Source organism: Micrasema longulum, unplaced genomic scaffold (genome assembly GCF_059751315.1).
Source record: "Micrasema longulum isolate JH-2025_06_02 unplaced genomic scaffold, ASM5975131v1 h1tg001802l, whole genome shotgun sequence".
NCBI classification, from domain to species: domain Eukaryota; kingdom Metazoa; phylum Arthropoda; class Insecta; order Trichoptera; family Brachycentridae; genus Micrasema; species Micrasema longulum.
Window position 1 is genome coordinate 1000088 of NW_028278976.1, and position 24284 is coordinate 1024371.

Genomic DNA, 24284 nt, shown 5'->3' on the forward strand with positions numbered 1-24284 from the left:
GCAGCTAGTTACACGGCCAACTGTGAAACTGGCGTCGCGGGTTCGATTCCCGCCAGTTGCAAGAAGAAAATCCAAAAAATACTTTTTTCTCAATTAGTCTGGGTGTTGTGGTGTATTTTTCATTACCTCCTTCTATCTCCCCTCTATCCCACCTGCTAACAAGCCTCAAGATAGAGGCTTAAGGTTCATTCCTTTAAAAATAAAAATAAAACTCACACAAACTCTAAATATATGAGGTGACATTAATTTTCATGACATTTTGACATGGAATTTTCAGGAGGTGATTATTACAATTTTTTGTATGAAAGCGACGTGGATGTTGTAAGCAGAACTTGACAGATTTGACCTTCCTGAACTTGATAACACCAATATAGTTTTTTCAAAGTTGTAGACTTGCTGCTTTCTGCATAACTATGTTCAATTGGTCTGTTCTCTGTAATCAGTACGTCTTCGGGCGATTCATGTTATTATTAAAGGGAATCACGCACATTCATCCACGTTTTGTTTTTAATTAAATACCTACGCGTACTAATTAATACCTGCTATTTTATTATTAATACAAGTGTTCTCATTCACACTCTCAAGTTACATGAGAGATGGAGCTAATATTTTAGATTTAAACTTGTGTTGAAATCTGAAATAAGAAGAATAGTGTCACATGTCATTCCATTGCCTGTTGTCACTCCAAAACAGTATTGCCAAAATATATTTTTTAAGTATTTTTTATCTACACTTAAGTTTTGGGTATAAATATGATCCTTTGTTATTGGAATAAGATATTTTTCAACAGATGAGAATAAGTCTAGTCATTTACAAAACTTGTAAACCGTTATTGGCTGAGTTAGACTAGAATAGCTTAGGATAAATGATCATTTAACACATGGTGTAAAATTCACCATTCTGCCTAAAGGTAGTTGACATCCGTGTAAACTTTTTGTCTACAAAAACGTAGAACTAATATTGATTCCATATTTATGTTCGGCGTACTAAATGGTATAATCGATGTTCCATCATTACTGGGACAAGTAAAATTCAATATTCCGACTCGTGGGTTGAGAAACAATGAAGTACTGTTCATCGATCAGCATAGAAAAAACTAGGGCCTTAATTCTCCAATGACCCATCTTTGTCGTATTGTTAACTCAAGACAAGATCTGGACTTTTTTGGTTTAAGTTTACAACGATTTAAACGAGCACTAAATAAATAGTCCAAATCTTGTCTTGATGTCCGTTATGTTTGTCAATGCTTCTTTTCTTCTTTTTTTCTCAATGTTTTAAACTATTCTTTTATTGTAATATTAAAACCCCATAAATTGTATACATAGACAATGTCCGTTAATAATAAATAAATAAATCCATATTCTTCTGTTTAGAGAAATTCACAACTTAACTTGTAAAACTCATAAGTCCACAGATGGTGAATAAATTATATTTGGCGTTTACTATTAGTACTTCAAATAATCTCTATGTGCGTAAAACTTGTATATTCATGCAGCGTTACATTATTTTTTAAATGTATCGAAAAAAACCTTCGCTACTGAAGTAAAAACTGTTTTTACTCTCCCCTGAACAAAGGTAAGTTTAAGGCTGAACAAGTTAAACCGACGATATAAATACACTTATTTTATTTTGTTAATAGCATGACCCCTTAAAATACATCTTGTTTAGAACAGACATGTAGACATCGGAAGTACAATATTTCGACTTAACATTATTTCTGACATCAACAAATTATTAAATTATCTTCCGCACATAGCCATAAAACAGATGTCGTCTTTTTTGGTGATCCGCGCCTCTTACACAACAATATCTCAACATCCAGTTATTATGGACCATTTACCGCGGTAAAATATAAAATTAAGTAAAAAATGTGTCGCTCCCCTTATCTCTAAAGGCTTCATCTAAACTTTTGGCAGATTGGACATACGTCGGACCGTACTAAAGTTGAGTAAATTTCGTGTGCTTTTTCACAAACGATATCGAATTTCTCCTTTATTTTTTTTCTGAATAGAGATAGTTTGTTTATATTTTGTTCAACTTATTTTTATTTCTTCGTTATACAAAAATATGCATTTATGCTAAAGCAAATTATTATCCCAAAATTGTATGTGATTCCCGCATTTTCAACTTACTTAAGAGTATATGCGGTTCCAGTCAATTTTGAAGAATAGGCATTAGAGGGGGTTAAATAAAAAACCGCCGCTGTGTATCACTATTTTTTATTTAAAACAAAAATATTTGCATTCTTAAGTCCGTGAGTCCGTGACACTAGCCACAGGACCACCAGCCGATTCGAAATAATTTATGGGAAGATCAACAAAACCAGTAGCCAAATGACTATTTCTTTTAAGTTCAATGTGCATATTCAACTTAAAATAAATAATATTTTTCCTACCATGGCCCCGATTACAATGATAAGTTAACCGAGCTATCTTCGACTGTCTATAAATAAAAATCGATATGTGTTTACGAAAATGAGTATATTTGCATGAACATTTAAAGTATCTTAATCGGTTACCTAAAATTGAACATGTTTAAAATAAAAAAATGCATGCATATTCTGCATTTCATACAGAATACTTAATTTTACTTTGTAGATAAAATTGAAGAAACATGTTTACTTCCCATTGTAATCGGGGCCCAGGGTACGTATTTTTGCAGTTTCCCATATAGAGTATATTTACAACAAAGTCTAGATTTGGTGCAAAGTAGGCAGCGCAAAATCACTCCGGTTTGCGGTACTCGTATGTTAGTGACTTAATAAATATAAATATCGTAATATGTAATTACTGTTGAATAACGAAGTCGTCAACAATCCGCATCCCCTCCTCGTCTCGCTGTTCGCTGTCAGTGGGCTGAATGCCTGTCAAGGAAATGGGAACCGGAGCAGGAAACAGTCGAGTCTATCCACTTCCTTTACGGCGGAAATCGCATTCACCAGAAGACGCTCGAGCCCGGGTATTGAAATGAAAGATCAAACTTCTAGTGCATTTATAATCGTTTTGACGCTGAGTAGTTTTAAAATAAGTGTCTACTGCTCACACAATATTATTATTGCATTATTTTAGTAAACATTAAAACATTCTTGACAAAAATACTTTAAATCATGTATACTACTCAGTGTGTCAAACCATTATAAATTACGGAATAATTGCATGGGGTGGAGCCAGCAAAAGTGCTATGCATACCTTGGAAATAGAACAAAAGTATGTACTCAAGGTTTTACTCGGGGTCCCTATCAGAACACCCACAACGGAGGTGTTTAAACAAGTAGGTGTTCTGGACGTCAGGCAACTGTACGCTAGGGCACTTCTCGTTTACATACATAAAAATGGTGGGTGTAAATATAATATAGTCTATAAAACAAGTGCCTTCTAAAATGGCAACATCGTTTGGTCAGAGGAGTCATATCTACCTTGCTCCAAAAATTTACAACACTTTTTTTTTTTTTTTAAAAAACCTTTATTAGCATAAATAAACAATACATTCAGTAGAAAAAAAATACATTCACTATACCTCTTGATTCAAAATTAAATATAAATAAACAGAAATTCAAATTATTTGTTAAAAAATGGCTTCTGGATTTGGGTCCCGAGAACTGCCTCGAGATGGTCACCCCCCCGACAGTAGTCTATTTGAACTCGGAATTATTATTGCATGCTGCTATTTATAATTTATGTTTATATCCATACATTGTTATTTATTATAATATATATATTTATTATGTAATAGAACATAACATAAAAATAATGTACATGAATGCCTCGATACGGGTTATGCCCAGTGAGGTTAGTTTTTGTTTTAAAGTAGAAAATTTATTTTATTGGTTTTATCTGGAGTAATAATTATTGTATCTCTGTCCAGGCAGATGAAGAGTTATGTTGTGTGTTTAAATAGAAACAGAACCCTGGACGAGTGTTTTCGACTCGAAGGTTGCTCGCAGGTAAAAGTCCCGAATAAGGAGATCGACCGGAGGTAAGTGCGCCTCGTTATGCAGTGGTTTTCGCGCTCGCCTACCATTCTCGAGGTTCTGGGTTAATTTCCTGCCAGGGAAGGTGGACGTGAAATATTGATTTAAAAAGTGTGGACCGCAATATTTCATTGTTCCTCTACTGGCATCTGTGGCTCAATCGCAAATAATCGACATGCTAATAAGCGACCTGATAACAATTTCTCACCATGGTTGTTTATCGTATTCGCGATCACAATGGAACATCCGTGAACACCTAATATTAAAAGTCAAAATATTTACGTTTCGCGACGTTTAATCCTGCTGCGCAATCACATATTTGAATTTCACCGGTGTCAATGTGGAAAATATTCCAAAATAGCTATTTTTATTTATTTATTTATTATTTATTGCATTTAGCCGGCGGTTGGCAAGCCAAATGCCAAGAAAAGCAGTCGCCATAGTAATTGTAATTTAATTTTAGCTTTTTTATATTAGAAACTCCTTACTATTTTGCAAATGCAATATCGTCTGTCTAACTATCAAAACTCCAATCTCCAAAAATACCGATTTTAAAGGATAATAAAAAAATTTTTTTTTTTGATATCATACTGTTTTTTCACCCTCCTGTAAAATTAGTATTTTTTGAGTTTGGAGTTTTGCAAGTTAGTCAGACGATACATTGTATTGTTTTTTATAGTAAACGCCGATTTTTCGCTAATAAACTGAATTTATTTACGAGGAAAACAAAAAATAAACCGACACACTCGTTGACTTATGACTGCGATACCTTAAGCATGTGCGTTATTGTTTATTGTGATCGCTCAAATGCTTAGCATGTTTTTAAACACGTCGATAGTTATTTGTGATTGAGCTACTGAAAGGTAAGACTGATCACCGTACCTTCTTGTAACCGATGATCAAACTACGCTAAATTCGGTTTCCCAATACAGTGCCCTATACATCACAGGGTGTGGAAAGAGAAGTGATGATGATTAATAGTATTATGAATGTACTCTGGTATTTTAGTGTACATCTGGAGATATCATTACTCATTACGTTGCGCGCTGCCTAATACCACATTGTCATCAATGAATGTTTTTATCATTATTTTTTTATGTATGGCACAACGCACAACTAGTCAGTAGTCAGCTGTTATTATAAACACAACGCTGATTCACTTCTCGTACCCTGAGTATCTCGAGTCGTTGTCACTGGTGTGTAAAATATTCACGATAATTAACTGTGGCATTGCGTAAAAATTTGTTCAGAATGCGGGTTATTTATTTAATGTTCCCTCGAAGAGCTGCGAGACTCGAGGCGTACTCGACGAGTATTGTATCTACATCGCGTGCTTTCTATCCACTCTCAACATCGGAATGTCTTACTTCCCTTCTATTTAAGTCCCCGGAATGTCTCGTGTCTCCTCTTCCGGCCGCGGCCGTCTAGCGTCCGCGTTCGTGGCCCACTCACTACGGTGTCCTCTAATTACAGGACAGACACGGAAAGCTTTTCTCGGCTTATCGCATAAAAGTTTTTCACTTGGGCCACTAGCACTTATAAATACATCAAATCATGTTGTTTTAGTACGGAGCCAACTTGAATACAACTTGGTTATATTGTCACCATATTATAAAGTGCATACATGGTGTTCATTAAACCCTGTCACTTTCGAAACCACGATGATCAGTATGGACAAGAAGACATATTAGCATATATAAAAAAATATTTAGAAATTAAAAAAAATAAAAAATTTAACAAAACAAATGGTTGCTTACTTCTGCAGAGGGGAGCGCGGCCGCGCATTTTTTGGCGTATCAGACCCCCCCCCCCTTCCTTGTTTCTCCCTTGCAGAAGTCAGAAACCATTTCCCTTTTCTGATATTATATTTTTTTAAATTTTATTCATTCTAAAAATTTCCTTTCATGTGCCAATATGTCTTCTTGCTCATACTGATCATCGTGGTTTTGGATGTGACAGGGTTTAATGAACACCCTGTATAAATAATATCGAAAGAATTCAATATAATTATTTACGTTTCGTTAATTTTAAATTAGGCATTACAGTTGAACATATTAATTATACATAAAAAATAAATATTTAAATTTACATACATTAGAAACTAGAAGAAAATTAAATAATATTTTAAATAAAATAAAGAATTCAATATTTGACTGTTCCGAACTGATAAAACTAATTAACTTGCGAGTGTCCGGCCGGATTACTCGATTTAATAAACTCTTCTATATGGGTATAAATGTATCTACAACAACCTACAGTGCACAAGTGCACACTCGCCAATAAGGAGAATTCATGCGTTTGGAAATAAATACGCAAATAATATAGATATATTTAATAAAACACCTTTGAATTTTAAAAGGCGGTGTATCAATTTATTATCTCCAAATTTGAATACTTAGATAATACTAGGTATGTTGTTTTAAATTGTATACATTTTATTAACTTATATCTGTATTCTGAATTATTATTTTTCTAACTTCTTCTAATTTTAAGATTCTTTTAATACAACCGATGGGAAAATATGAACTTCGGTTCTCTCTACTGGAATATATGTATGTGTGTACTATATCGTCACTTAAGCGGCAACATGACCTATCTCATTTTTTTGCACTTTACAGGAAAGACAAAAAACTGAATAAGATATACTTTATGTTGTCTAGAAAATTTTGATATGTCATGTTAATATGAGTTGATTTGCGGCGCCTCTAGTGGGAGTTTGTCAAAACTGAGTATGCAGGTCGATTCAGAAGGCTACAAAGCCTTTTACATACTTATCTCAATCTAGTAAAAACATGAGATTGGTCATGTTGCCGCTCAAGCGACGATATGTAAGATTAGTTTTTATATATTTTTGTGTCTTATTCTTATTACTTCAGTTTAATTTTTTGCTATTTTTGTGTAAAATACATGTCTGTTTTATATATATATATATATGTGTAAAACTTGTAAAAGCCTACAAGGAGTTTAAATAAATAAATAAATAGTCTTCTGTACTTCGAATTGACTGGGTATTTTATGCAGGCACTGAGAACACTTCTTTTGGAAGTTATATAAAAATATGATTCTCAATTGATTAGTTGCGTATTATGTGAATTTATTGCGCTGGAATTTCAAATAAAACTTACGTCCATAGGAAAATTCCTCGAAACTTTTATCGTTTAATTCGAAAAATTCTCAACCATGTTCGCCTTAGGTACTGCAGAAGATTTCAGTTATTCCGAATATTTTTAAGGCGCACTTCTCTTTCGGTACACTACTCTCGAACAACTCCAAATTCCCGCTTCTATTTTACTCTCTGCCGTTACATACCAGAGAGAAGTACCCACTGTTCGAAAACCGCAAAAGTTTCTATTCACAGAAAAGATGTTTGGGAATTTTAAAGTTTCACTGCTCTCTTTTGCGGTATCGTATCGACTGTTGTACCTAGCGGTATGTATATCTGGGTATGTATTTGCGGTTTACGAGGAACGCCGACAGTTCTGCTCGTCCTCAATCTAAACGTTGTTAGTATTTTTGTTTTTACTTACTTCTCGAGTCTATCGACCGAATGCTGATGGCCGTTTTCACACCACAGCGAAAATTCATCCGGCCCGATAAAATAATACGGGATGGATTGACTTCTATCGTATAATAATTCATTAAAAAAATAGTAGGTACACGCGCGAATCGAGTACACCATGAGGCCGATTAATCTCCACTAGATTTTCTTTAGTAAAATTTACACTCGCGAGTAAAAACTGAAGAAATAAAATTAAAAAAGAAAGTAATAAACAAAATCCACCCACCCTGGTTTTACCGGGACGGGTGGATTGGCAAGATACATGTGAAATGGGTCAATGGCTGTAGTCTTAAAGTTGTCATTTCTCACTTTTCCTCTCTTCTTATTTTCCATATCCAATAGTACATAGATTTATATTTAATTCTCGTTAAATTCCGATCTCCAAAAATGTAATATTAAATTCTATATAAACTATTTAAAGTTCATACAGTAGACACTATTTATAAAATAAATTCCACTGTACAAATGTACAAAGAAGAAAAAATAAATGAATTTGAGAAGAATAAGTCACTCAGATACCAAAATAATATTAAAATCTCTAAATTCCACACAAGTCATGGTCAAAATAGCTTTGTTTTTAAAGGTGTAAAAAATTACAATAATCTCCCTATTGAAGTAAAAAGTATTAAAACTAATATATCAATAAATAAATTCAAAGTAAATTGTAAGAAATTTTTTGAACAAGTGTAAAAACTGCATTCAATTTTAATTAGTATGAATGTATTATTATTTTCTGTTTTTCCTTTTATACCCTAAAATCATATAAATTCTAATAAATAAAACATTTAAGTTTGTAAGTGAAAATTCTTGATGGAAGTTCATTGTAATTTATTATATAAATAAAACACGAGTGATACTTTAATCCACAAATTTGGAATATCCAGTGACCGGTTTCATCGCTTTCGCGACATCTTCGAGACTGGTATCTTTATTAAAAAGTTAAATGTATTTATACAGAACAGAGGTGAGGATACATAATTCAAAGTTATATGTAAGTAAATTAAATAAAGTTATTTTTATCTTAAGGATCATTATCGACAAATTTTCTATGGGTTAACTAATGAATGGATATAATGTTATTTTAATGAGTTTAAGTATTTTATTTTATTGTTGGTGTCCCATCCTTCGTGAGTGTGGTCCACACTTTAATTTACTTACATATAACTTTGAATTATGTATCCTCACCTCTGTTCTGTATAAATACATTTAACTTTTTAATAAAGATACCAGTCTCGAAGATGTCGCGAAAGCGATGAAACCTGTCACTGGATATTCCAAATTTGTGGATTAAAGTATCACTCGTGTTTTATTTATATAATAAATCTAATAAATAAATAACTATAACAGTGTAAGTCACTCTCCAAGCACAAGAGTTAGTCTCTATTTTTTAGAGTTACGGTTATAACATTTACTAGGTTTGTATAAAATAAAATAAACATGTACCATTTATGAAATATATTAATTAATAAAAATATTAAAAAAATAATATGTAATGGTAAATACTTTAATCGGCGATGTGGATGAATCGGTTTCCATAGTTAATCGGCACATCTGGTTAATTTGCCTATAAATGCTATTCGGAGTCGTAACCGGGTTAACTAGGTTAGACCGAAAGCGGATCGATTTTGGCATACTTATTAAATTATTTTAGTTTTTTACAATCGAAGTGTATCGATAGTAAATGTGTAGAAAGTACCTATAATAAACTCCAAATCCTAAACAGTAAACTTGAAATCTGATTGATCTGATTCCAACCAGATGAACGATCAACATTATAATAATCGGTAGATTTTCGTAGCCGCTATAGTGGTGCCCGGTGCCCGGTGCCATGTGACATATTATATATCAGATAACGACATCCACCCATCAATACTGAAGGTTGATATTCTCATCACGTATCTCTAATCTCTGTGTTATATTTCTACGAGTATCATATTCTTTATTAATGGGGCGGGGGGCGTTCTTGGTGATACCCAATATAGTTGTGTTTGCTATTTTGTAATTTTACTTTTTATTTTATCGTCTCTTACATATTATTATGATGCATTATAAACTAGATAGGTTTGCTGAATTGTCTTTCGAGTGTACTAGATGATTAACGTTTTTATATTTTTTTTGTTTTAGACTCTGGATTTCGATCGAGATGGGCTGATGAAGATGAAAAAAGCTATCAAAGCTATTCACAATTCCGGAAATTGTAAGTTTCACGAGTTTATCTACATTAAAACAACCATTATTTGACTTAAGAGCCATAGGAGAATAGGTAGTAGGTATGAAAATCAAAAATAAACAAATGAATATTTATGGTCCACGTGATTTTTGTCTCACGCACTTAATGCAGTATTTTTATCGTGTTTTATATGCATTCGAAATTTCTCTATCACCCACATAATTCCTTCAAAGCCATAGACAAAACTACGGTTTCATGTACCCCAAACAGAAGTTTCCTAAAATTTTTGATGCAAAAATTATAGAAGGAATATTTGTGGGTCATACGATCACTAATGCATGTTCAAAAGTTTGAGGAACTATTGAATCCACTAGAGAATGCAGCTTGCAAAGCGTCCAAAAACGTTACTCACAGTTTCTGGGCTAAGTTCGAATATTTGAATATCGAGCAGTTAAGAATGCAGAAAGTTTAAAAGTGTTAAAAATTATTAATGCCCGTTTCTTGGAAACCTTGCGCGACGGGGAAAAACCGATATAATATTTGAATTCAGGAGAAAAAAATATCAGAATCACACATTTTTCTTTCTGTAACAAAAAAATATTTTCTTTGTTGCCCAGTGTTATTCGTGATTTGTGACACATGTTTCTGCTTTGAAACGAATTTGTCAATCACACAATAATATCTGTACCTAAATATAGAGGATAAAACACGGACATCCACCCTTTGCCGTTTTAAAGTTAAAAATGCAGAAATTGTCGCAATAAGCTATTTTTATACGTAAGTATCATTCGTCATGTAAATGCTTTTTTAAGTTGAAATAAAAATCAGTAGTCCACTTTGTTTTAATGCATATAACATTAGTAGTCCCAGATACGCTATTTTTATATGTACTATTATTATCAAAAGAATAATAATTTTACATGGGAAGTTCTTTATATTTTGAAATTATCTCATTTGATTAAAAAGTTACGATGATTTTGAAATTGCACTATCACGAAAACTTGTTTTATAAACGTTTCGTTCAATGTGACTCCCGTGTTTGATCCTTTAAGGTACAGATTACAGATTATATTTTTCATAATTAATATACTTCACAACGATTCTACTCTCGTATACTTCTAAAAGTTGCACGTACGTTTATTCAGTAGTATTTGCGTTAGTTTGATTTAAAAAAAAAAAACTATATTTTTTTAATAACAATGTTTATGAAAAAAAAAAAACAGCTCGTTCCGTGACTTGGACCTGTTCCCCTTCGGATTATCGGTCAGTGGTGGTATTTTAAATCCTCTCTACCCCCTAGAGAGTGGTTAATTTTAGGGGTTTTTTTTAATACGACAACACTTTGCTTTTTATAATGGCCACACTGATGATAAACGTCAAATGATGTATAAAACTGCTTAAAAAACGGAAAAAAAACCAACGCGGTTTGGTCAATTCAACTTAATCAAGTGTTTCGAGGAATGCTTAAGGTCGGAATTATGTTCTTAATGAAAATTATCATGTTTGATTACACGCGTTCATATTTATTTGACGTTTAATCATCAGTGTGGCCAGATATGAAGCAAAATGTAAACGCACGCAAAAAACAAAAATCCGTAAATTAATCACTCTAGGGGGTAGAAAAGATTCAAAATATCACCCCTGGTGTCCATTCTCGGAGGAAGTCAGGAAATGATTTCAACAGAGAAATCGATTAATAATCGTACGTGTAGTGATTTTATTTTATTTCGTTATCGCCGCGATATGCTCAATCGAATAAAGTAAAATATTCTTAAGTAGCGTATGAGAATTTTTACCGAGATTTTACCTGACGTACTGCAGTGTCCTTGAGTTGATTGTATCGCGTGGCAAAATGCAGGTACCCATTCATACTATAATAGTATATGTAAGTGCTTGGAGTATAATCGACGTTGAGGTATTTTCCCCGCAATGTATACCGGAAGTTCCTATATTACGAACATGCAACACAACCACAGGGTAAACACAAACACAAACACAGAGTGTGTATGACGTTATACGAGAACTTTATATGTATGTATTTATGCCATTCACTCCAATATCTACAATGTACATTTTATTATGACTAATACTCATCATCGTCATCATTCCCTTTCCATAGGGCACTGCATTGGTACACCAATCAGAGCGTATCTTGATATATATCTGGCCGAGGAATTTTGAAAGGCCGGCGATTGAGGACTGGAGAAGAGCATCTCTTGTCTTTCGACCACCCCGGGTGAAGTGGGCAATCAACAATTTTATGCCATTCAAAACTGGGGGAGAGGATAGCATCTTCTCTGCTCTTTTACAACGAGCGATTAGACGTCATCCTACCTATAATAGTAAAACTTTTTAGGGCTAGCTATGCATGGGGCTATATACCAAACAGCTGGACCAAAGTCCGGGTAGCCTTTATCCCCGAGACTCAAGATAGAGACAAGTCTCAGAATAAGTCCTACATACCGATCAGTTTCACTTCTTCCCTTCTTAAAATAATGGAGAATTTGGTTTATATTTACATGCCAGAGACCACTCTTAAAGTAGCACTTCTTCACGTTAATCAACATGTCTATAAAAAAAGCAAGTCCGCAGAGACTGCACTACTTGCATTAACTGACAGAGTTGAGAAGGCACTTGATGACAAAGAAGTTGCCCTTTGTGCCATTTTGGACACTGATAATACCTCAACTGAAGTAATTACTAATAGAATGACGAAACGAGGCGTTGATTCGACCACTGTAAAATGGATTGAGTCAATGCTATCGAATAGAACGGTCAGGACGACACTTCTAGATACCACCATAGAGGTATCGCTAACAAGGGGCTGTCCTCGAGAAGGTGTTCTATCGCCACGTGAATGGTCCATTGTGGTTGACGATCTATTGTGTGAGCTCAATAATGCACAGTTTGTGACTCAAGGATCTGCTGATTGTCTCGATTGTGGGTAAATGCCCGAGTACTCATATCAAGTCTCATGTAGATGCCCTTGAAAAAGATCAGAAGCTGGTGTGAAAATACGAAACTTTCTGTCAATGCCGACAAAAAAATTATCGTCCCTTTCACCAACCGGAGGCAGTTAGCTGCTCTTGAGCCCCCTACTATTTTTGATAAGACCATAAACTCTTCACGAGGATGTTAAATATTTGGGAATAATCTTAGATCGAAGACTAACTTGGAATTTACATATACAAAATGTGATCAGAAAGGCCAAAATACTGGACACTGGTTGCCGCATGTTGAGCAAAAAATGGAGCCTTATACCAAAAGCTGCACTTCAGATATATGCAGCCATAGTAAGACCTGTTGTCACCTATGGATGCATAGCTTGGCACAAAAAAGCCCAACAAAAGTTATGCAGCGGTGCATTCACTGTCTGCAAATAATGTCCTCCAGCATTGTCACTGGAGCAATATGCTCTACTCCAACAACAGCAATGGAAGTGATGTTATGCCTAAATCCTCTACATATCGTGGTTATACAAGTAAAAGTGACCATTTGCAAAAATGACAAAATTGAGATTATTGACTTTTAGATATCGTATTAGCATAATTCTTGACTGGTAAAAATGCCAAGTCGATATGACACTCCAAAAAAAAATTAGTTTTTAAAATATGTGACCATTTGATAGAAGCTCACAGATTTTCGACAAATAAAACTGACCAACACACATAGTCACTCCAATCCAAATCCAAAGGATTGACCAAGTAACAGTTAGTCAATTTTACTTGTAGGTAGATGTCACCAGTGAAGAGTAAGTTAGAGTTAGTAGTTAGTAATTAGTAAGTTAGTATACGTTTATTTGACAGATATGTTTTTTTTTTTTTTAAATAATTAATAAAATTATTCTTTAGATTATTACGTAACACTTCTTCATTATTTGTTCTTTTTCATTTATTTTGCATTTCTGTGTTTATTTAACCTTTATAAATATTGAAAAATCATAGAAACTTATTTTATAGTTCTAAAATAAAATACTATCCCCCTCAATGAACGAAACAAAAATGATTATCAGCAAAATTTCATAACAAATTTTACAGGCAAAATTGACTGAGTTTTTTTTTTTTAATTTAAAAGCGATATCGTTTTTGAAATACGTTTATACTTTACATTAAAGTTGAAGGTACCGTACATATAATGTATAATTACCAACCACCTACTTGAAAAACCTGATCTTTGAGAAGCAATTGAACTCTAGAAAAACACTAAAATGGTTCCTCTGAACATTATTGATTTTGTCACTTGGTGAATTTCTCTTGTATGCCCACGATATTTATGTGCAGATGAACGCAGGTATGACCATGCCTCGTGCGATGGAGGCAGACAATGTCAACTTTAAGTCCAGAACTATGAAGAATTTGCAGCAATACCGCATCGATAATTCGATGTTAGCGATGCTATCGGATGAAATTCAACTTCCTAAAGTACTATAAGGTGCTTATATCTGGTAGGGAACAATGCCTGCCCGACAGCCCCCTACCGTACAGGGAAGAAAACTTGAATTATATGTATCGATTTCAGTACACTGTGATTGACGATTCACATTATTAATTTGTTAATTCAGAACCTATTTGTATGTAAATAAATGTTAGCCGCAGATAAACTAAGTATTGATCAGTTCAGTCTATGGTGGAGTTCAAAAAATAATATTTGGATTTTATTTTGTTTTATAATTAAGCTGCTAATAATTATTTGCCTAATTCAAGTTTAACATAACCATCTATAAAATCATATTTAATAGTTCTCCAGTACTAGCGACACATTCACAGTATTGTCTATGCATTCTCGTTTCCTTATGCTTACTAGAGGGGAAGTAATTTTCCTCCCCTCTCGGGGGTAGGTACTAGGAATGGGTTTGTCTAGACAGGGCGGTCTGTCCGTTGATTTGTTTGTAGGAAACGTTCATAATGAACGGGCCTTACTGTCCACTCGGCTTCTATGAATTTAGTAATCTAAAATGGTATATATCTTGTGTTTCAATTAAAAAGAATTTCTTCATTACTCATTGAGTTGTTGTGTACAGACGTCGTTAATAATGGGTACTGTGAAACTTTTCCCATCTACCGTAAAAAAACACCATCAATAAGGCAAAAGTTGAAAACAAAACTTAAGTACTACTCATTTCATTTTTTTTTTCAACAGTTTTTTTTTATACATAATCTAACTCGTATTTCTAACTAATTTTATACCAAATACATTAATATTTTAATTGTTTTTCTTTGTAAAGTAAGTGCTTCAAATATTATTTTTAATAAACAATATTTTTAATTGTCCAAATATTTGTGGACAAGGTTGGATTCCACCCCCTACGGCTATTACAAAAGTCAACGGTTGTTCAAACATACGCAGAATGGTGATAGTGATAACTTAAACAAGCCAATAGGCGTGTCACAGGCCCTGTAAATGCCTAGAGTTCCATATCCTCTTCTCAAAAATATTTTTTTTCTCCGCTGCATTAGATGTCAATATTAATTATCACATAATTAGATCGTCACCGAAATGAACATTCAAATGTAAAAAAAGGCTTATGTTAAGTCAGAGCAAAAGTTATTTGATAGTGAAATGAATGAATTAATTTTACTCGAACTTTTCCATTATAGAATCTAACTTTATCTTTTTATTATATAAATAAAAGACGAGTGGTACTTTAATCCACAAATTTGGAATATCCAGTGACCGGTTTCATCGCTTTCGCGACATCTTCTAGACTGGTATTTTTATTAAGGAGTTCAATGTATTTATACAAAACAGAGGTAAGGATAGATAAATCAAAGTTATATGAAAGTAAATTAAACTTTATCTTGACATTTTATTTATTTTTTTCATTCATAAATTTCATAAAAAAGGTATAAGTTTTTTGTAAAATTCTAAACATAACTTTTTTTAAATTTCATTATTCATTTTGATTTAGGAACGTCTTACCTACTAGATAATAAAGTTTAAAGCTTTTATTCTTATTCTTAGAGGCTTCTATATTCAAATGCCTAATTAAAAAGAAAAAAAATATTGGCACCTACTTATTTTTGCAATAATGTGTTATCACTTGCAAAACCCATTTTGTAATAATTATTTTAAGCAATTTACGGTCGTCTTATAAAAGGGGTTCAGTTTCTAAATATTTATCCTCAGTTGTTTTTTTATCCTATTAAAAAAACTGCCGTTATTTTATATAACCGATCCGATTTATCGAAAACAAGAAAGAATAAGTTTATTGATTTTACGTAAAATATATTTCAGGCAACACTCGAGCCTGAATCCTTTTCAAAATACAAATCTGGTTTGAGTAATTGGAATGAGAATGTATCGCTGTGATATAATGTAAAATAACTGTTGAAAGTAATATGGAGATGCTCAAATATATAATGTATGTGTATATTTATAATTGCATTACAACTGCCCCTACTCAGTACGGATTTTCTATCGAGCCGGATCAAGTTCACAGGCATGGGTCGTTATGTCACTATAAGTTACCTCTATTTTAAAAATAAATGTATTTTATTTATTTATTTTATAAACATAAATGGCAAATCTGCTTTTTACAAACATTTATAATATTAACATATTTGGCTTAATATATATTTTTTTAAAACATGAATTTCCTTATACCCAAGATTTATAAAAAAAAATTAAACCAAAAATTATACAATATTTATATTTAAAAAATAACCTAAAAATTATTCAGCATATTCAGTAGAAATTTTAAATAATAAAACATTCTACAGTAAAACAAAAAAAAAAGTTCAGGGCAATCCCATATTGAATTTACAAGTTTGAACAAATTTAATGTTTTTAGTAAAAAATCGTAATTTAAAAATTCATGACTGATTCTAAGTTTAAAATTTGTATACCGTAAGAATTTTTTTTGGACTCTTTCAAGAGAATTTTGGTGACAGTTGTAGTAAGGAGTCCATATTGTAGAGTTATACTCTAACTGGCTTCTCACTAATGAAGTATACATCAACTTCAAAGTGCCTATGTTTTTGAATTCCTTAGTCACACGTAACATGAAGCCTAACATGTATGTATTATGTTATTATTTTAAAAATTGAGTAAACGAAAAAGTCTTCTTAAACTAGTGTTTATTTACAAGCTTTAATAGCATTTCCATAGTTTGTTAATATGACTTGAGCTTGATTATTCACAACTTAAAAACATTTCTTGTAGGGCGCGTATATTTTTTTGTGCGTGACTATAAACCGCTTCCAATAAAGACCGTCGGCGTCGGTGGAACAATCGAGTTACATATTTAATAACTAACGTACCTGCCACCTGTTGCCGACCTGTTCTGGTTAAGAACGATTCCAGGAGTTGATGGCTGGTGTGGCCACAGTTTGCAGTGCTCGCGGTACCCCAACAATAAACAAAATATCACGGGTGAAAAGACACCTTGACCTTTTAGCACGCACAGCGCCATTTGCGTACATAAATATTCGATTATCGTTGGATGAATAAATACAAAGACCATAGCATTTAATATGCACCATAAAGGCTGTTCATCAAAATTTTTTCTCAATATGGTTAGCGGAAATGTGCACCCCACGTTCATAATTATACAGGAACAATATTGTGCTGCCCCATTCAACGGAGCAGTTTCCTGGGTATATTATTATTATTTTAGATACCTTATATAGCGACATATTCGTAATATAATACTTCAAGGGCGATTTATAATGTGATTCTATGATTATTGATTTTAACTTGACGTAAAATTTACGCAAAAATGTTCATTTTATGATTACACGGGACAGAATTATTCAAATGATTTAGAGAAAAGACGAGTTTTAAATTTACTTCCTTTTCATCACTTTGTTCCCACAGTTTCGCTCTCCTAGCAGAACATCTTATGCCACAGGGCCTACAACCGCCTTCACCGAATTTAGTGCGTTGGTTGCGTGCAGGTTTAATGAATTTTTCTATCGCCGTAAATGTAGCCGATCTAAGCGTAAGACTTTTTTCAGCTAGTTTATTTGGAATGCATAGTTCTTTTATATATTCCGGAGCAGAGTTGTTCGATGATTTACATATACATAAGCCAAGAGAGCTTGTATTCCACTCTTTGCGGAAAACATAGGCAGTGTAATTTCCAAAGTAGTTGTTTTTTATTATTCTTTTATTTTATTATAAACTATTTTTTATTACTATTTTTAATACTATGAAAAGATTGAAAGTAATGCAAAAGTTGTGAAGATTTTTCCCCATCTAGGTGTGATTTTTTTAAAAGTGGACTTACACTAGCTTCCTTTGTGGCTTCGAGGAAAGGAAAGAGAATGATCAGCGGAGGGAGCAAGTTTCGTCACGTCATATCACGTCGACTGTGGCAAGCAAAACACGTAGTACAGAAAAAAGCACGGACGGAAGTTCTATTCAGTATGTCGCTCCCTTCCGCATACGCGTCACCTTTGTTTTGTCGTTTCACTATACTCCCGAATAACTGAGCAGGGCAGAGACAGAAGATAAACTCACGAATTGGTAACATATTAATTAGACGTTTTTGACATTAAAATAGCTATTTTAAACAAGTATTGATTAAAATAAGAACATTACTTACCGGTGAAAGGATATACCATCGCTTTTCCAGATCGATTTTTGCCGTATCTTAGCGTACATATCGGCATTTTAGTAATTGCAAGGAGAAACGTAGCCGGGAATGCTCGCAACAAAATAAAATCCGTTCTATCAAACATAATTGGCCACAGGTTGAGGGGCCATATTTCGAACGCTCATGCTTACTCTAGATATATACCTCAATGGTCGTTATAGCGTTTTTCCTGTTGATTAATTGCTAGTTTTTTTCCTTGTTTAGTATTATTATTTTCCTAGCAACTAACCCAATTTATCTCACACGCTGTATTGAATTTGTCGATAATGGTTATCAAACTCATCAGTTTAACCGATATTTTTTAAACTATTGCAATGGTGAGTCAATCTGATTTCTAAAAATGTTTCTATAGTCAAAACCCACAACAATATTGAAGTTAAGTATCTATATTATATCAACAAGTACATGCGTATTTTAGATCTACACACACAGCTTAATATTTATGTTCTTATATGACATTCGGAATACAATGCATTATTTTTTGATTATCTATGTATATTGCAATGCATGTCTCATAAAGCATTTTCCTCCTTAGGTTAGGCTCATTCAATCCACTCCATATTTTATCAATCTAGATCTAGAGAGTATAAAGGGACGATAACCCTGCTCATCCACCTACACTATTCAGACTACTTTCGCTTCTGGCAACTCGCAAGCAGTCGACTAATGTTTGCTACCCTCCCCCCTTCCTGGCAATCTTCCCATTCGATTTTTTGCTGCTTTTTAAAATACGTAACAGCGAAGAAATATTAAATATAAAACTGTCCATCGTGAAATAAGTACTTTTTATATTGCTGTTATAGTCGAATTCATCCAGTAAAAATAAATATAATTTCAGAATCGTTGCATTAAGTGTATTGCATTTTTATTTTTGCGTTAGACAGCTTTGCTTTTAAGGATTTTCTATCCCTTACAATGGGACTTCCTTTCTACTAAATAATTTATTGGTTTATTTTTATTTAACGACCGAATCAGGATGAGCCAGTTTAGTTTTGAGGTTGAATAAACTTTTCTATCGGTCGATCTTTGAGTGACGTAGAAGAATGATTAGCTGCCCTTTGATGTGAATATAATTGGCTGTCTCGTCAGCAGAACTTCCCCCTCCTCTCCTCTCCCCTTCCCCCCCCCCATCGAACCTCCAGGAAAGGGGATCGGACGAACCTCCATAATATTACATTCTTTTGTAGTCATTTTACTCACCAAACTTTGCGGGGTTTTCAATGTACCTATGTTTCATAGCCTTTTGTTCAATGAATGCGACGTGTATTTTTTTCTAAAATACCCTAGCAAATAAGTGAGAATGCTTTGGTATGTGAATTTATTAATCAGACTTTTGGAAGATATTTCGAGCAATTTATCAATTTTATTTTGGAATCTAACTTATTTAGCACAACTCATACAGCTTTTACTTTTTAAAAAAAATTACGTTTATACATTAACATGTAGGTATCTATTTATTTTTATAAAGGAATAACGAAAAATTCACTACAACACCCAGACCAATTAAGAAAAAAATCTTTCATGAATTTTTATCTTGCAACTGGCGGGAATCGAACCCGCGACGCCAGTTTCACAGTCGGCCGTCTAACCACCTGCGCCGCGACTTTATTTCAATTTAGGCGTGTACTTACCTACTTTTACTCGAAGATATTTCATTTATACATTATTTTCCACAGTGGCATCCCTATTTCCTCTAGAACCGGCTTATATCTTCGTTAGCATTAGTATGAGTGGAAACCAGGGGCGAATCGTCCATATAAGCTATTATGCGCAGCTTACCATTATATTTGACTATCGATAATAATGTTTTATAGTAGTTTTAACTGTGGAAAAATAAATAAAATAAATTATATTTACCAAAATTAAAGCAACCGTTTATATTTTCCTCAAAAAATAAATATAAACATTTATAAGCGTACCCAGCCCGTTTCCAGCGGGGGAATGAAACTGGCCGATTATTTCAGCATATTTCTGCATGCAAAATGTATACTTTATTTTAACATATCAAAACCCAGTCGCTGTTTTTTCCCCCTTAACTAAGCTCGCAGATTACATATACTAATTGAAGCTTCTCTATCTGGAGAATAGCATTTTGAACATTATTTTTTATGGAACATTTTCCTTTGCTGGTATACAGTTGACATATGACATTAATTCTTTCGTCCGCCCGTCTCAATTTAATGTTAGTGGCGCTCCGCTCGGTCAATTTTTGGCATTCTTCATTTTGGAGCGGACGGTGGCAATCACGTGGCGGTGCACATTTTTGTTGCAATATTATTGGGAACATATCTAATGAATGTCATTCTTTAACTTTTGCATATACGTATTGTATTAAAACAATGGAGTATATACTTGCATATATCGAAAAGTGATTTATTGTTGTTTAAACTTAATCGGTGGATTATTGGTAATAATTTTTTTTTTTTTTTAAAAGTAGGTACTCCGTCTTCTGTTGTCAGTAGCTGAAGCGGAGAGAGGATGTTGTATTCACACGAAACCACAGAAAAAGAAGCCGCGTACATACTTTATTACTCGTACGTGCAGGTACAAATTATGAAAAAAAATATAGCTTACTTATATAAAAAGTCACCGTTCGCCACTGGTAGAAACTAATGATTAGGTACTTCCCTTTGCACTTGTTTAGATATCGTCATTTTAAGCAAAAATGCAACCAACAACAATCGCTAGCCAGTTTATGCCGGCTTCTAGCACGTATTTTATTTAAAAGATTTTATTAATGTTTTACCATTCATTTTAAATGTAAATGATATTCGGGATGTATGATTATATTTATAATTTTAATTATAAGTACTTGTGTCCTATGTCCCTTTTTTATTGTTGTCTGATGATAAATGTATTAATACAGTTTGCCCACCACATAAACTCTAACTCTACCGGTAGATAAAAAGATCTACGCTTTCCGAAACTAGTAATACTTCAAATAAATTCATGTGGTCTTAAAACAAATTGTTCAATTTAATATATTCAATAATGTTATTCCGCAGAATTAATGCCGGTTCGATAAATAATATTAATAATAATCCGCTTCGAAACGGATTAGCTACGTACTCGTATAAGTATTATACATCACATTCTAATTTTACAAAAAATGTTTCCTATAGTTAACTCCTTTAATATTCCCCCAAGATAAAGGTGTAAATTGGTGTAAAGTGGAGATTCTAACCTACACAAAGTTTGTTTTACCTTCGCGTACAGCTTTCCAAGGTATTCCATATATTTTACGCAAAATCCAAAGCGTTTTGCTCGGTAGTATGTGTATGTATCTTAAAAGATTTTCGTACAATCTCGATGTTTACGAACCTGACGGAAAAATAAATAGCGAATAATTTATTCCCGCGTGGCGCGGGTGCAAGGCTAGGGATGGATGGCGGTTCTAGGTACCGGGAGAACCTCCCGTGTGGGGTAGGTACGGGACGGGGGAGGAGAGGGGAGGCCAGCAGCAGCCTTTGTGGGGAAAATCAATAGCACTGTGAATTTCGCCGACTGCGTGTATCCTGCTGCTTCACAAAGTCCGTATTAGTCCTTTTACTTTATCCGTTATATTTCTTCGCGTTTGTAAACAGATTCTACATACAAGTTCTCAATGGTATCACAAGAAATTATTTAAAAATACTTATTCACTAGAATAACAACAACTGTTTTTCCCTCTGTTATTTATTTGAGTGGGTATGTAGTAAATTTAAGCAGTAGTAAATCGGAACGTACATAATCAATTTTCAATACCAAACGAATTCGTTTATATCTTATGAATGAAATAAATATACATTCTCGGGAGTTGATATTGATAAAAACATCAATCAAATAACATTTCATTATTAAACCATAATTTTTTCAGTTGAAAATATCCGACTCGCGGTCTATGGCCAGCGATTTTGCTTCCCATGAAAGAGAGGTCCATTTCCGACATGGTTGGCATAACGCGTTCATCTAAAAATTTATTAATACTCTTATATATTTTGCAGTCCCTGGACTGGCATCTGAATTATCTCACCTTCATATTAAAAAAACATATCTAGATATATTGTTTATTGTGTACGGATGATACGAATGATGATGGAAATTTTTTATTATTTCAGATTTTTAATTAAGTTAATTTTGTTAATTTAAGATTTTCTGTTACGTCACACGTAATAATTATGTATATCATTGCCAAAATAATATCCGTCTATTAATCACTGTCCAATCACATTCAATCCTTCAGCGCATAATTTAACTGGAAAGCCTGTATTTTATATTGAATTAATTATATTTTTGTATTCACTTACGGTTACCATACATAAACATCCATAAAAAAATCTTTTGACCCTTAAGCTTAACGTATTTTTTTTACGTTATAAATATAAAATAAAGTTTTTTTTTGTTCTCATAATAGACAGATTGTGGTCCCGTAGCTAATAAGACGGACTCCGGATAAGGGGGTCCGAGATTCGAATTCCGCTCTCCCACGACTTGTTTCCCATTTTCTCACATAGTTATTAACGACTAAAAGAAAGTGGTCCAAAAATTTAAATATTTGGAGAAATCATTAGAGTGAAAATATTTATTTAAAAAATGGTGCATTTATGACAGTTATTGCTTTATTTTTGTAGTTTTAATTAAAAAAGGTTTTTTTTTTTTTAAAAACCCTATTTTAAAAGAAACGAATTAATACTTGCGATGGAATTATTAGACAGTCAAAATAGCATGTCCATATTATAAAAATAATCCTAAAATATAACTTACTAAGTAAAACTGTTTCACTAACTCAAGTAAGATTACGCTATCTTTAAAAAATCCCACTTGCTTTTTTTCTTGTGTTATACGGTGTAGGAATGTTAACAGGGAACGGCTTATCTCTTTTTATTGTGATTTCTTTTGCTATTTCCTTGGAATTTCTCGTAGGTATTTTTGTAAAACTTTTACAATATTAATACAATATTGAAATACAATATATCCACATAAAAAATAATATTCGCCATAGAAACACATTTATTTAGAGGGTTTACAAAAAATAAAATTTCGATTTAAATGTTTCACTCGATATATTTTTTAATAGGTATATAGAGGAATAAGTTTAACGAACATTTATATTTGTAATTAGTTTAATTAACTATTTGATACACAATTGAAATAATTTATTTACATATTTTGGATCTTTGTGGTTCATTGTTATATTTTAGAGGCATAAATAAATATAATAACTTTATTTTATTATACACTTCTTTATTGTCACAACTGACTAGTTTCGCCAACTGCACGTTGCCCTCTTCAGGGTTATATGATAATCAAACATACAAATGTAAAAGGAACAGTGAACATAATAATGGGTGTCGATAAGTATAGAGGAGGGGGTAATTGTGTTTATGGTTAGGTAGGAGTAGGGGAGGGCGAGGGCGCTTATTCGTTTTTTACCGAAAATTACCGTAAAATACCGTATTTTACCAAAATCTGGTAAAATTACCGTAAAATACTGGGGTAATTTTACCGCCTTGCATCTCTAGTTATATGTAGGAATTTGTATTTGAACGTACCAAATGCTATATTTTGGTTCTTACTTTATATATTTTATCTATGCACCATACTTGTAAAAGCCCTTCGGGTGTTTATGTGAATTACATAAATAAATAAATGCATGTATATCCAGAAAATCTAAAATCTATACAAAATGCAAGAGCATTTTTACATGAATACATTATGGAGTGTTTTCCGGTTAGCTGTCTCCATCTAACGTGGTTACAAGATTATAGCCGACATAATGTATTAAGTTTTTGATAATGTGTTTATTTTTGTAATCTCCGGTTCACCTTACGTATGAAGGCCTTCTAGCAATGTGGGATAGGTCCTGAAGTGTACCGAAATAGAACGGGAACAGATGGTCACCGCTTCACCTTCACACTTCACACGTCACACGTGCGAACGTGCGCACATTTTGCAACAAATGGGGAAACACTCATCCAATTTACGACCACTATACATTTTTTATTATAAA

At 33.2% G+C, this 24284-nt stretch overlaps 1 protein-coding gene across 2 annotated transcripts in view; it reads left to right on the forward strand.

Annotated features, from left to right (window-relative positions):
• Asap (ArfGAP domain of ASAP) overlaps positions 1–24284 on the forward strand; it is a 143726-nt gene that overhangs the window by 33342 nt on the left and 86100 nt on the right. For both annotated transcript variants that reach the window (XM_088237901.1, XM_088237902.1), the window contains exon 2: positions 9654–9726. In XM_088237901.1, coding sequence (XP_088094027.1) covers positions 9654–9726 — 73 coding nt within the window. The remainder of the gene's footprint in view (positions 1–9653; positions 9727–24284) is intronic.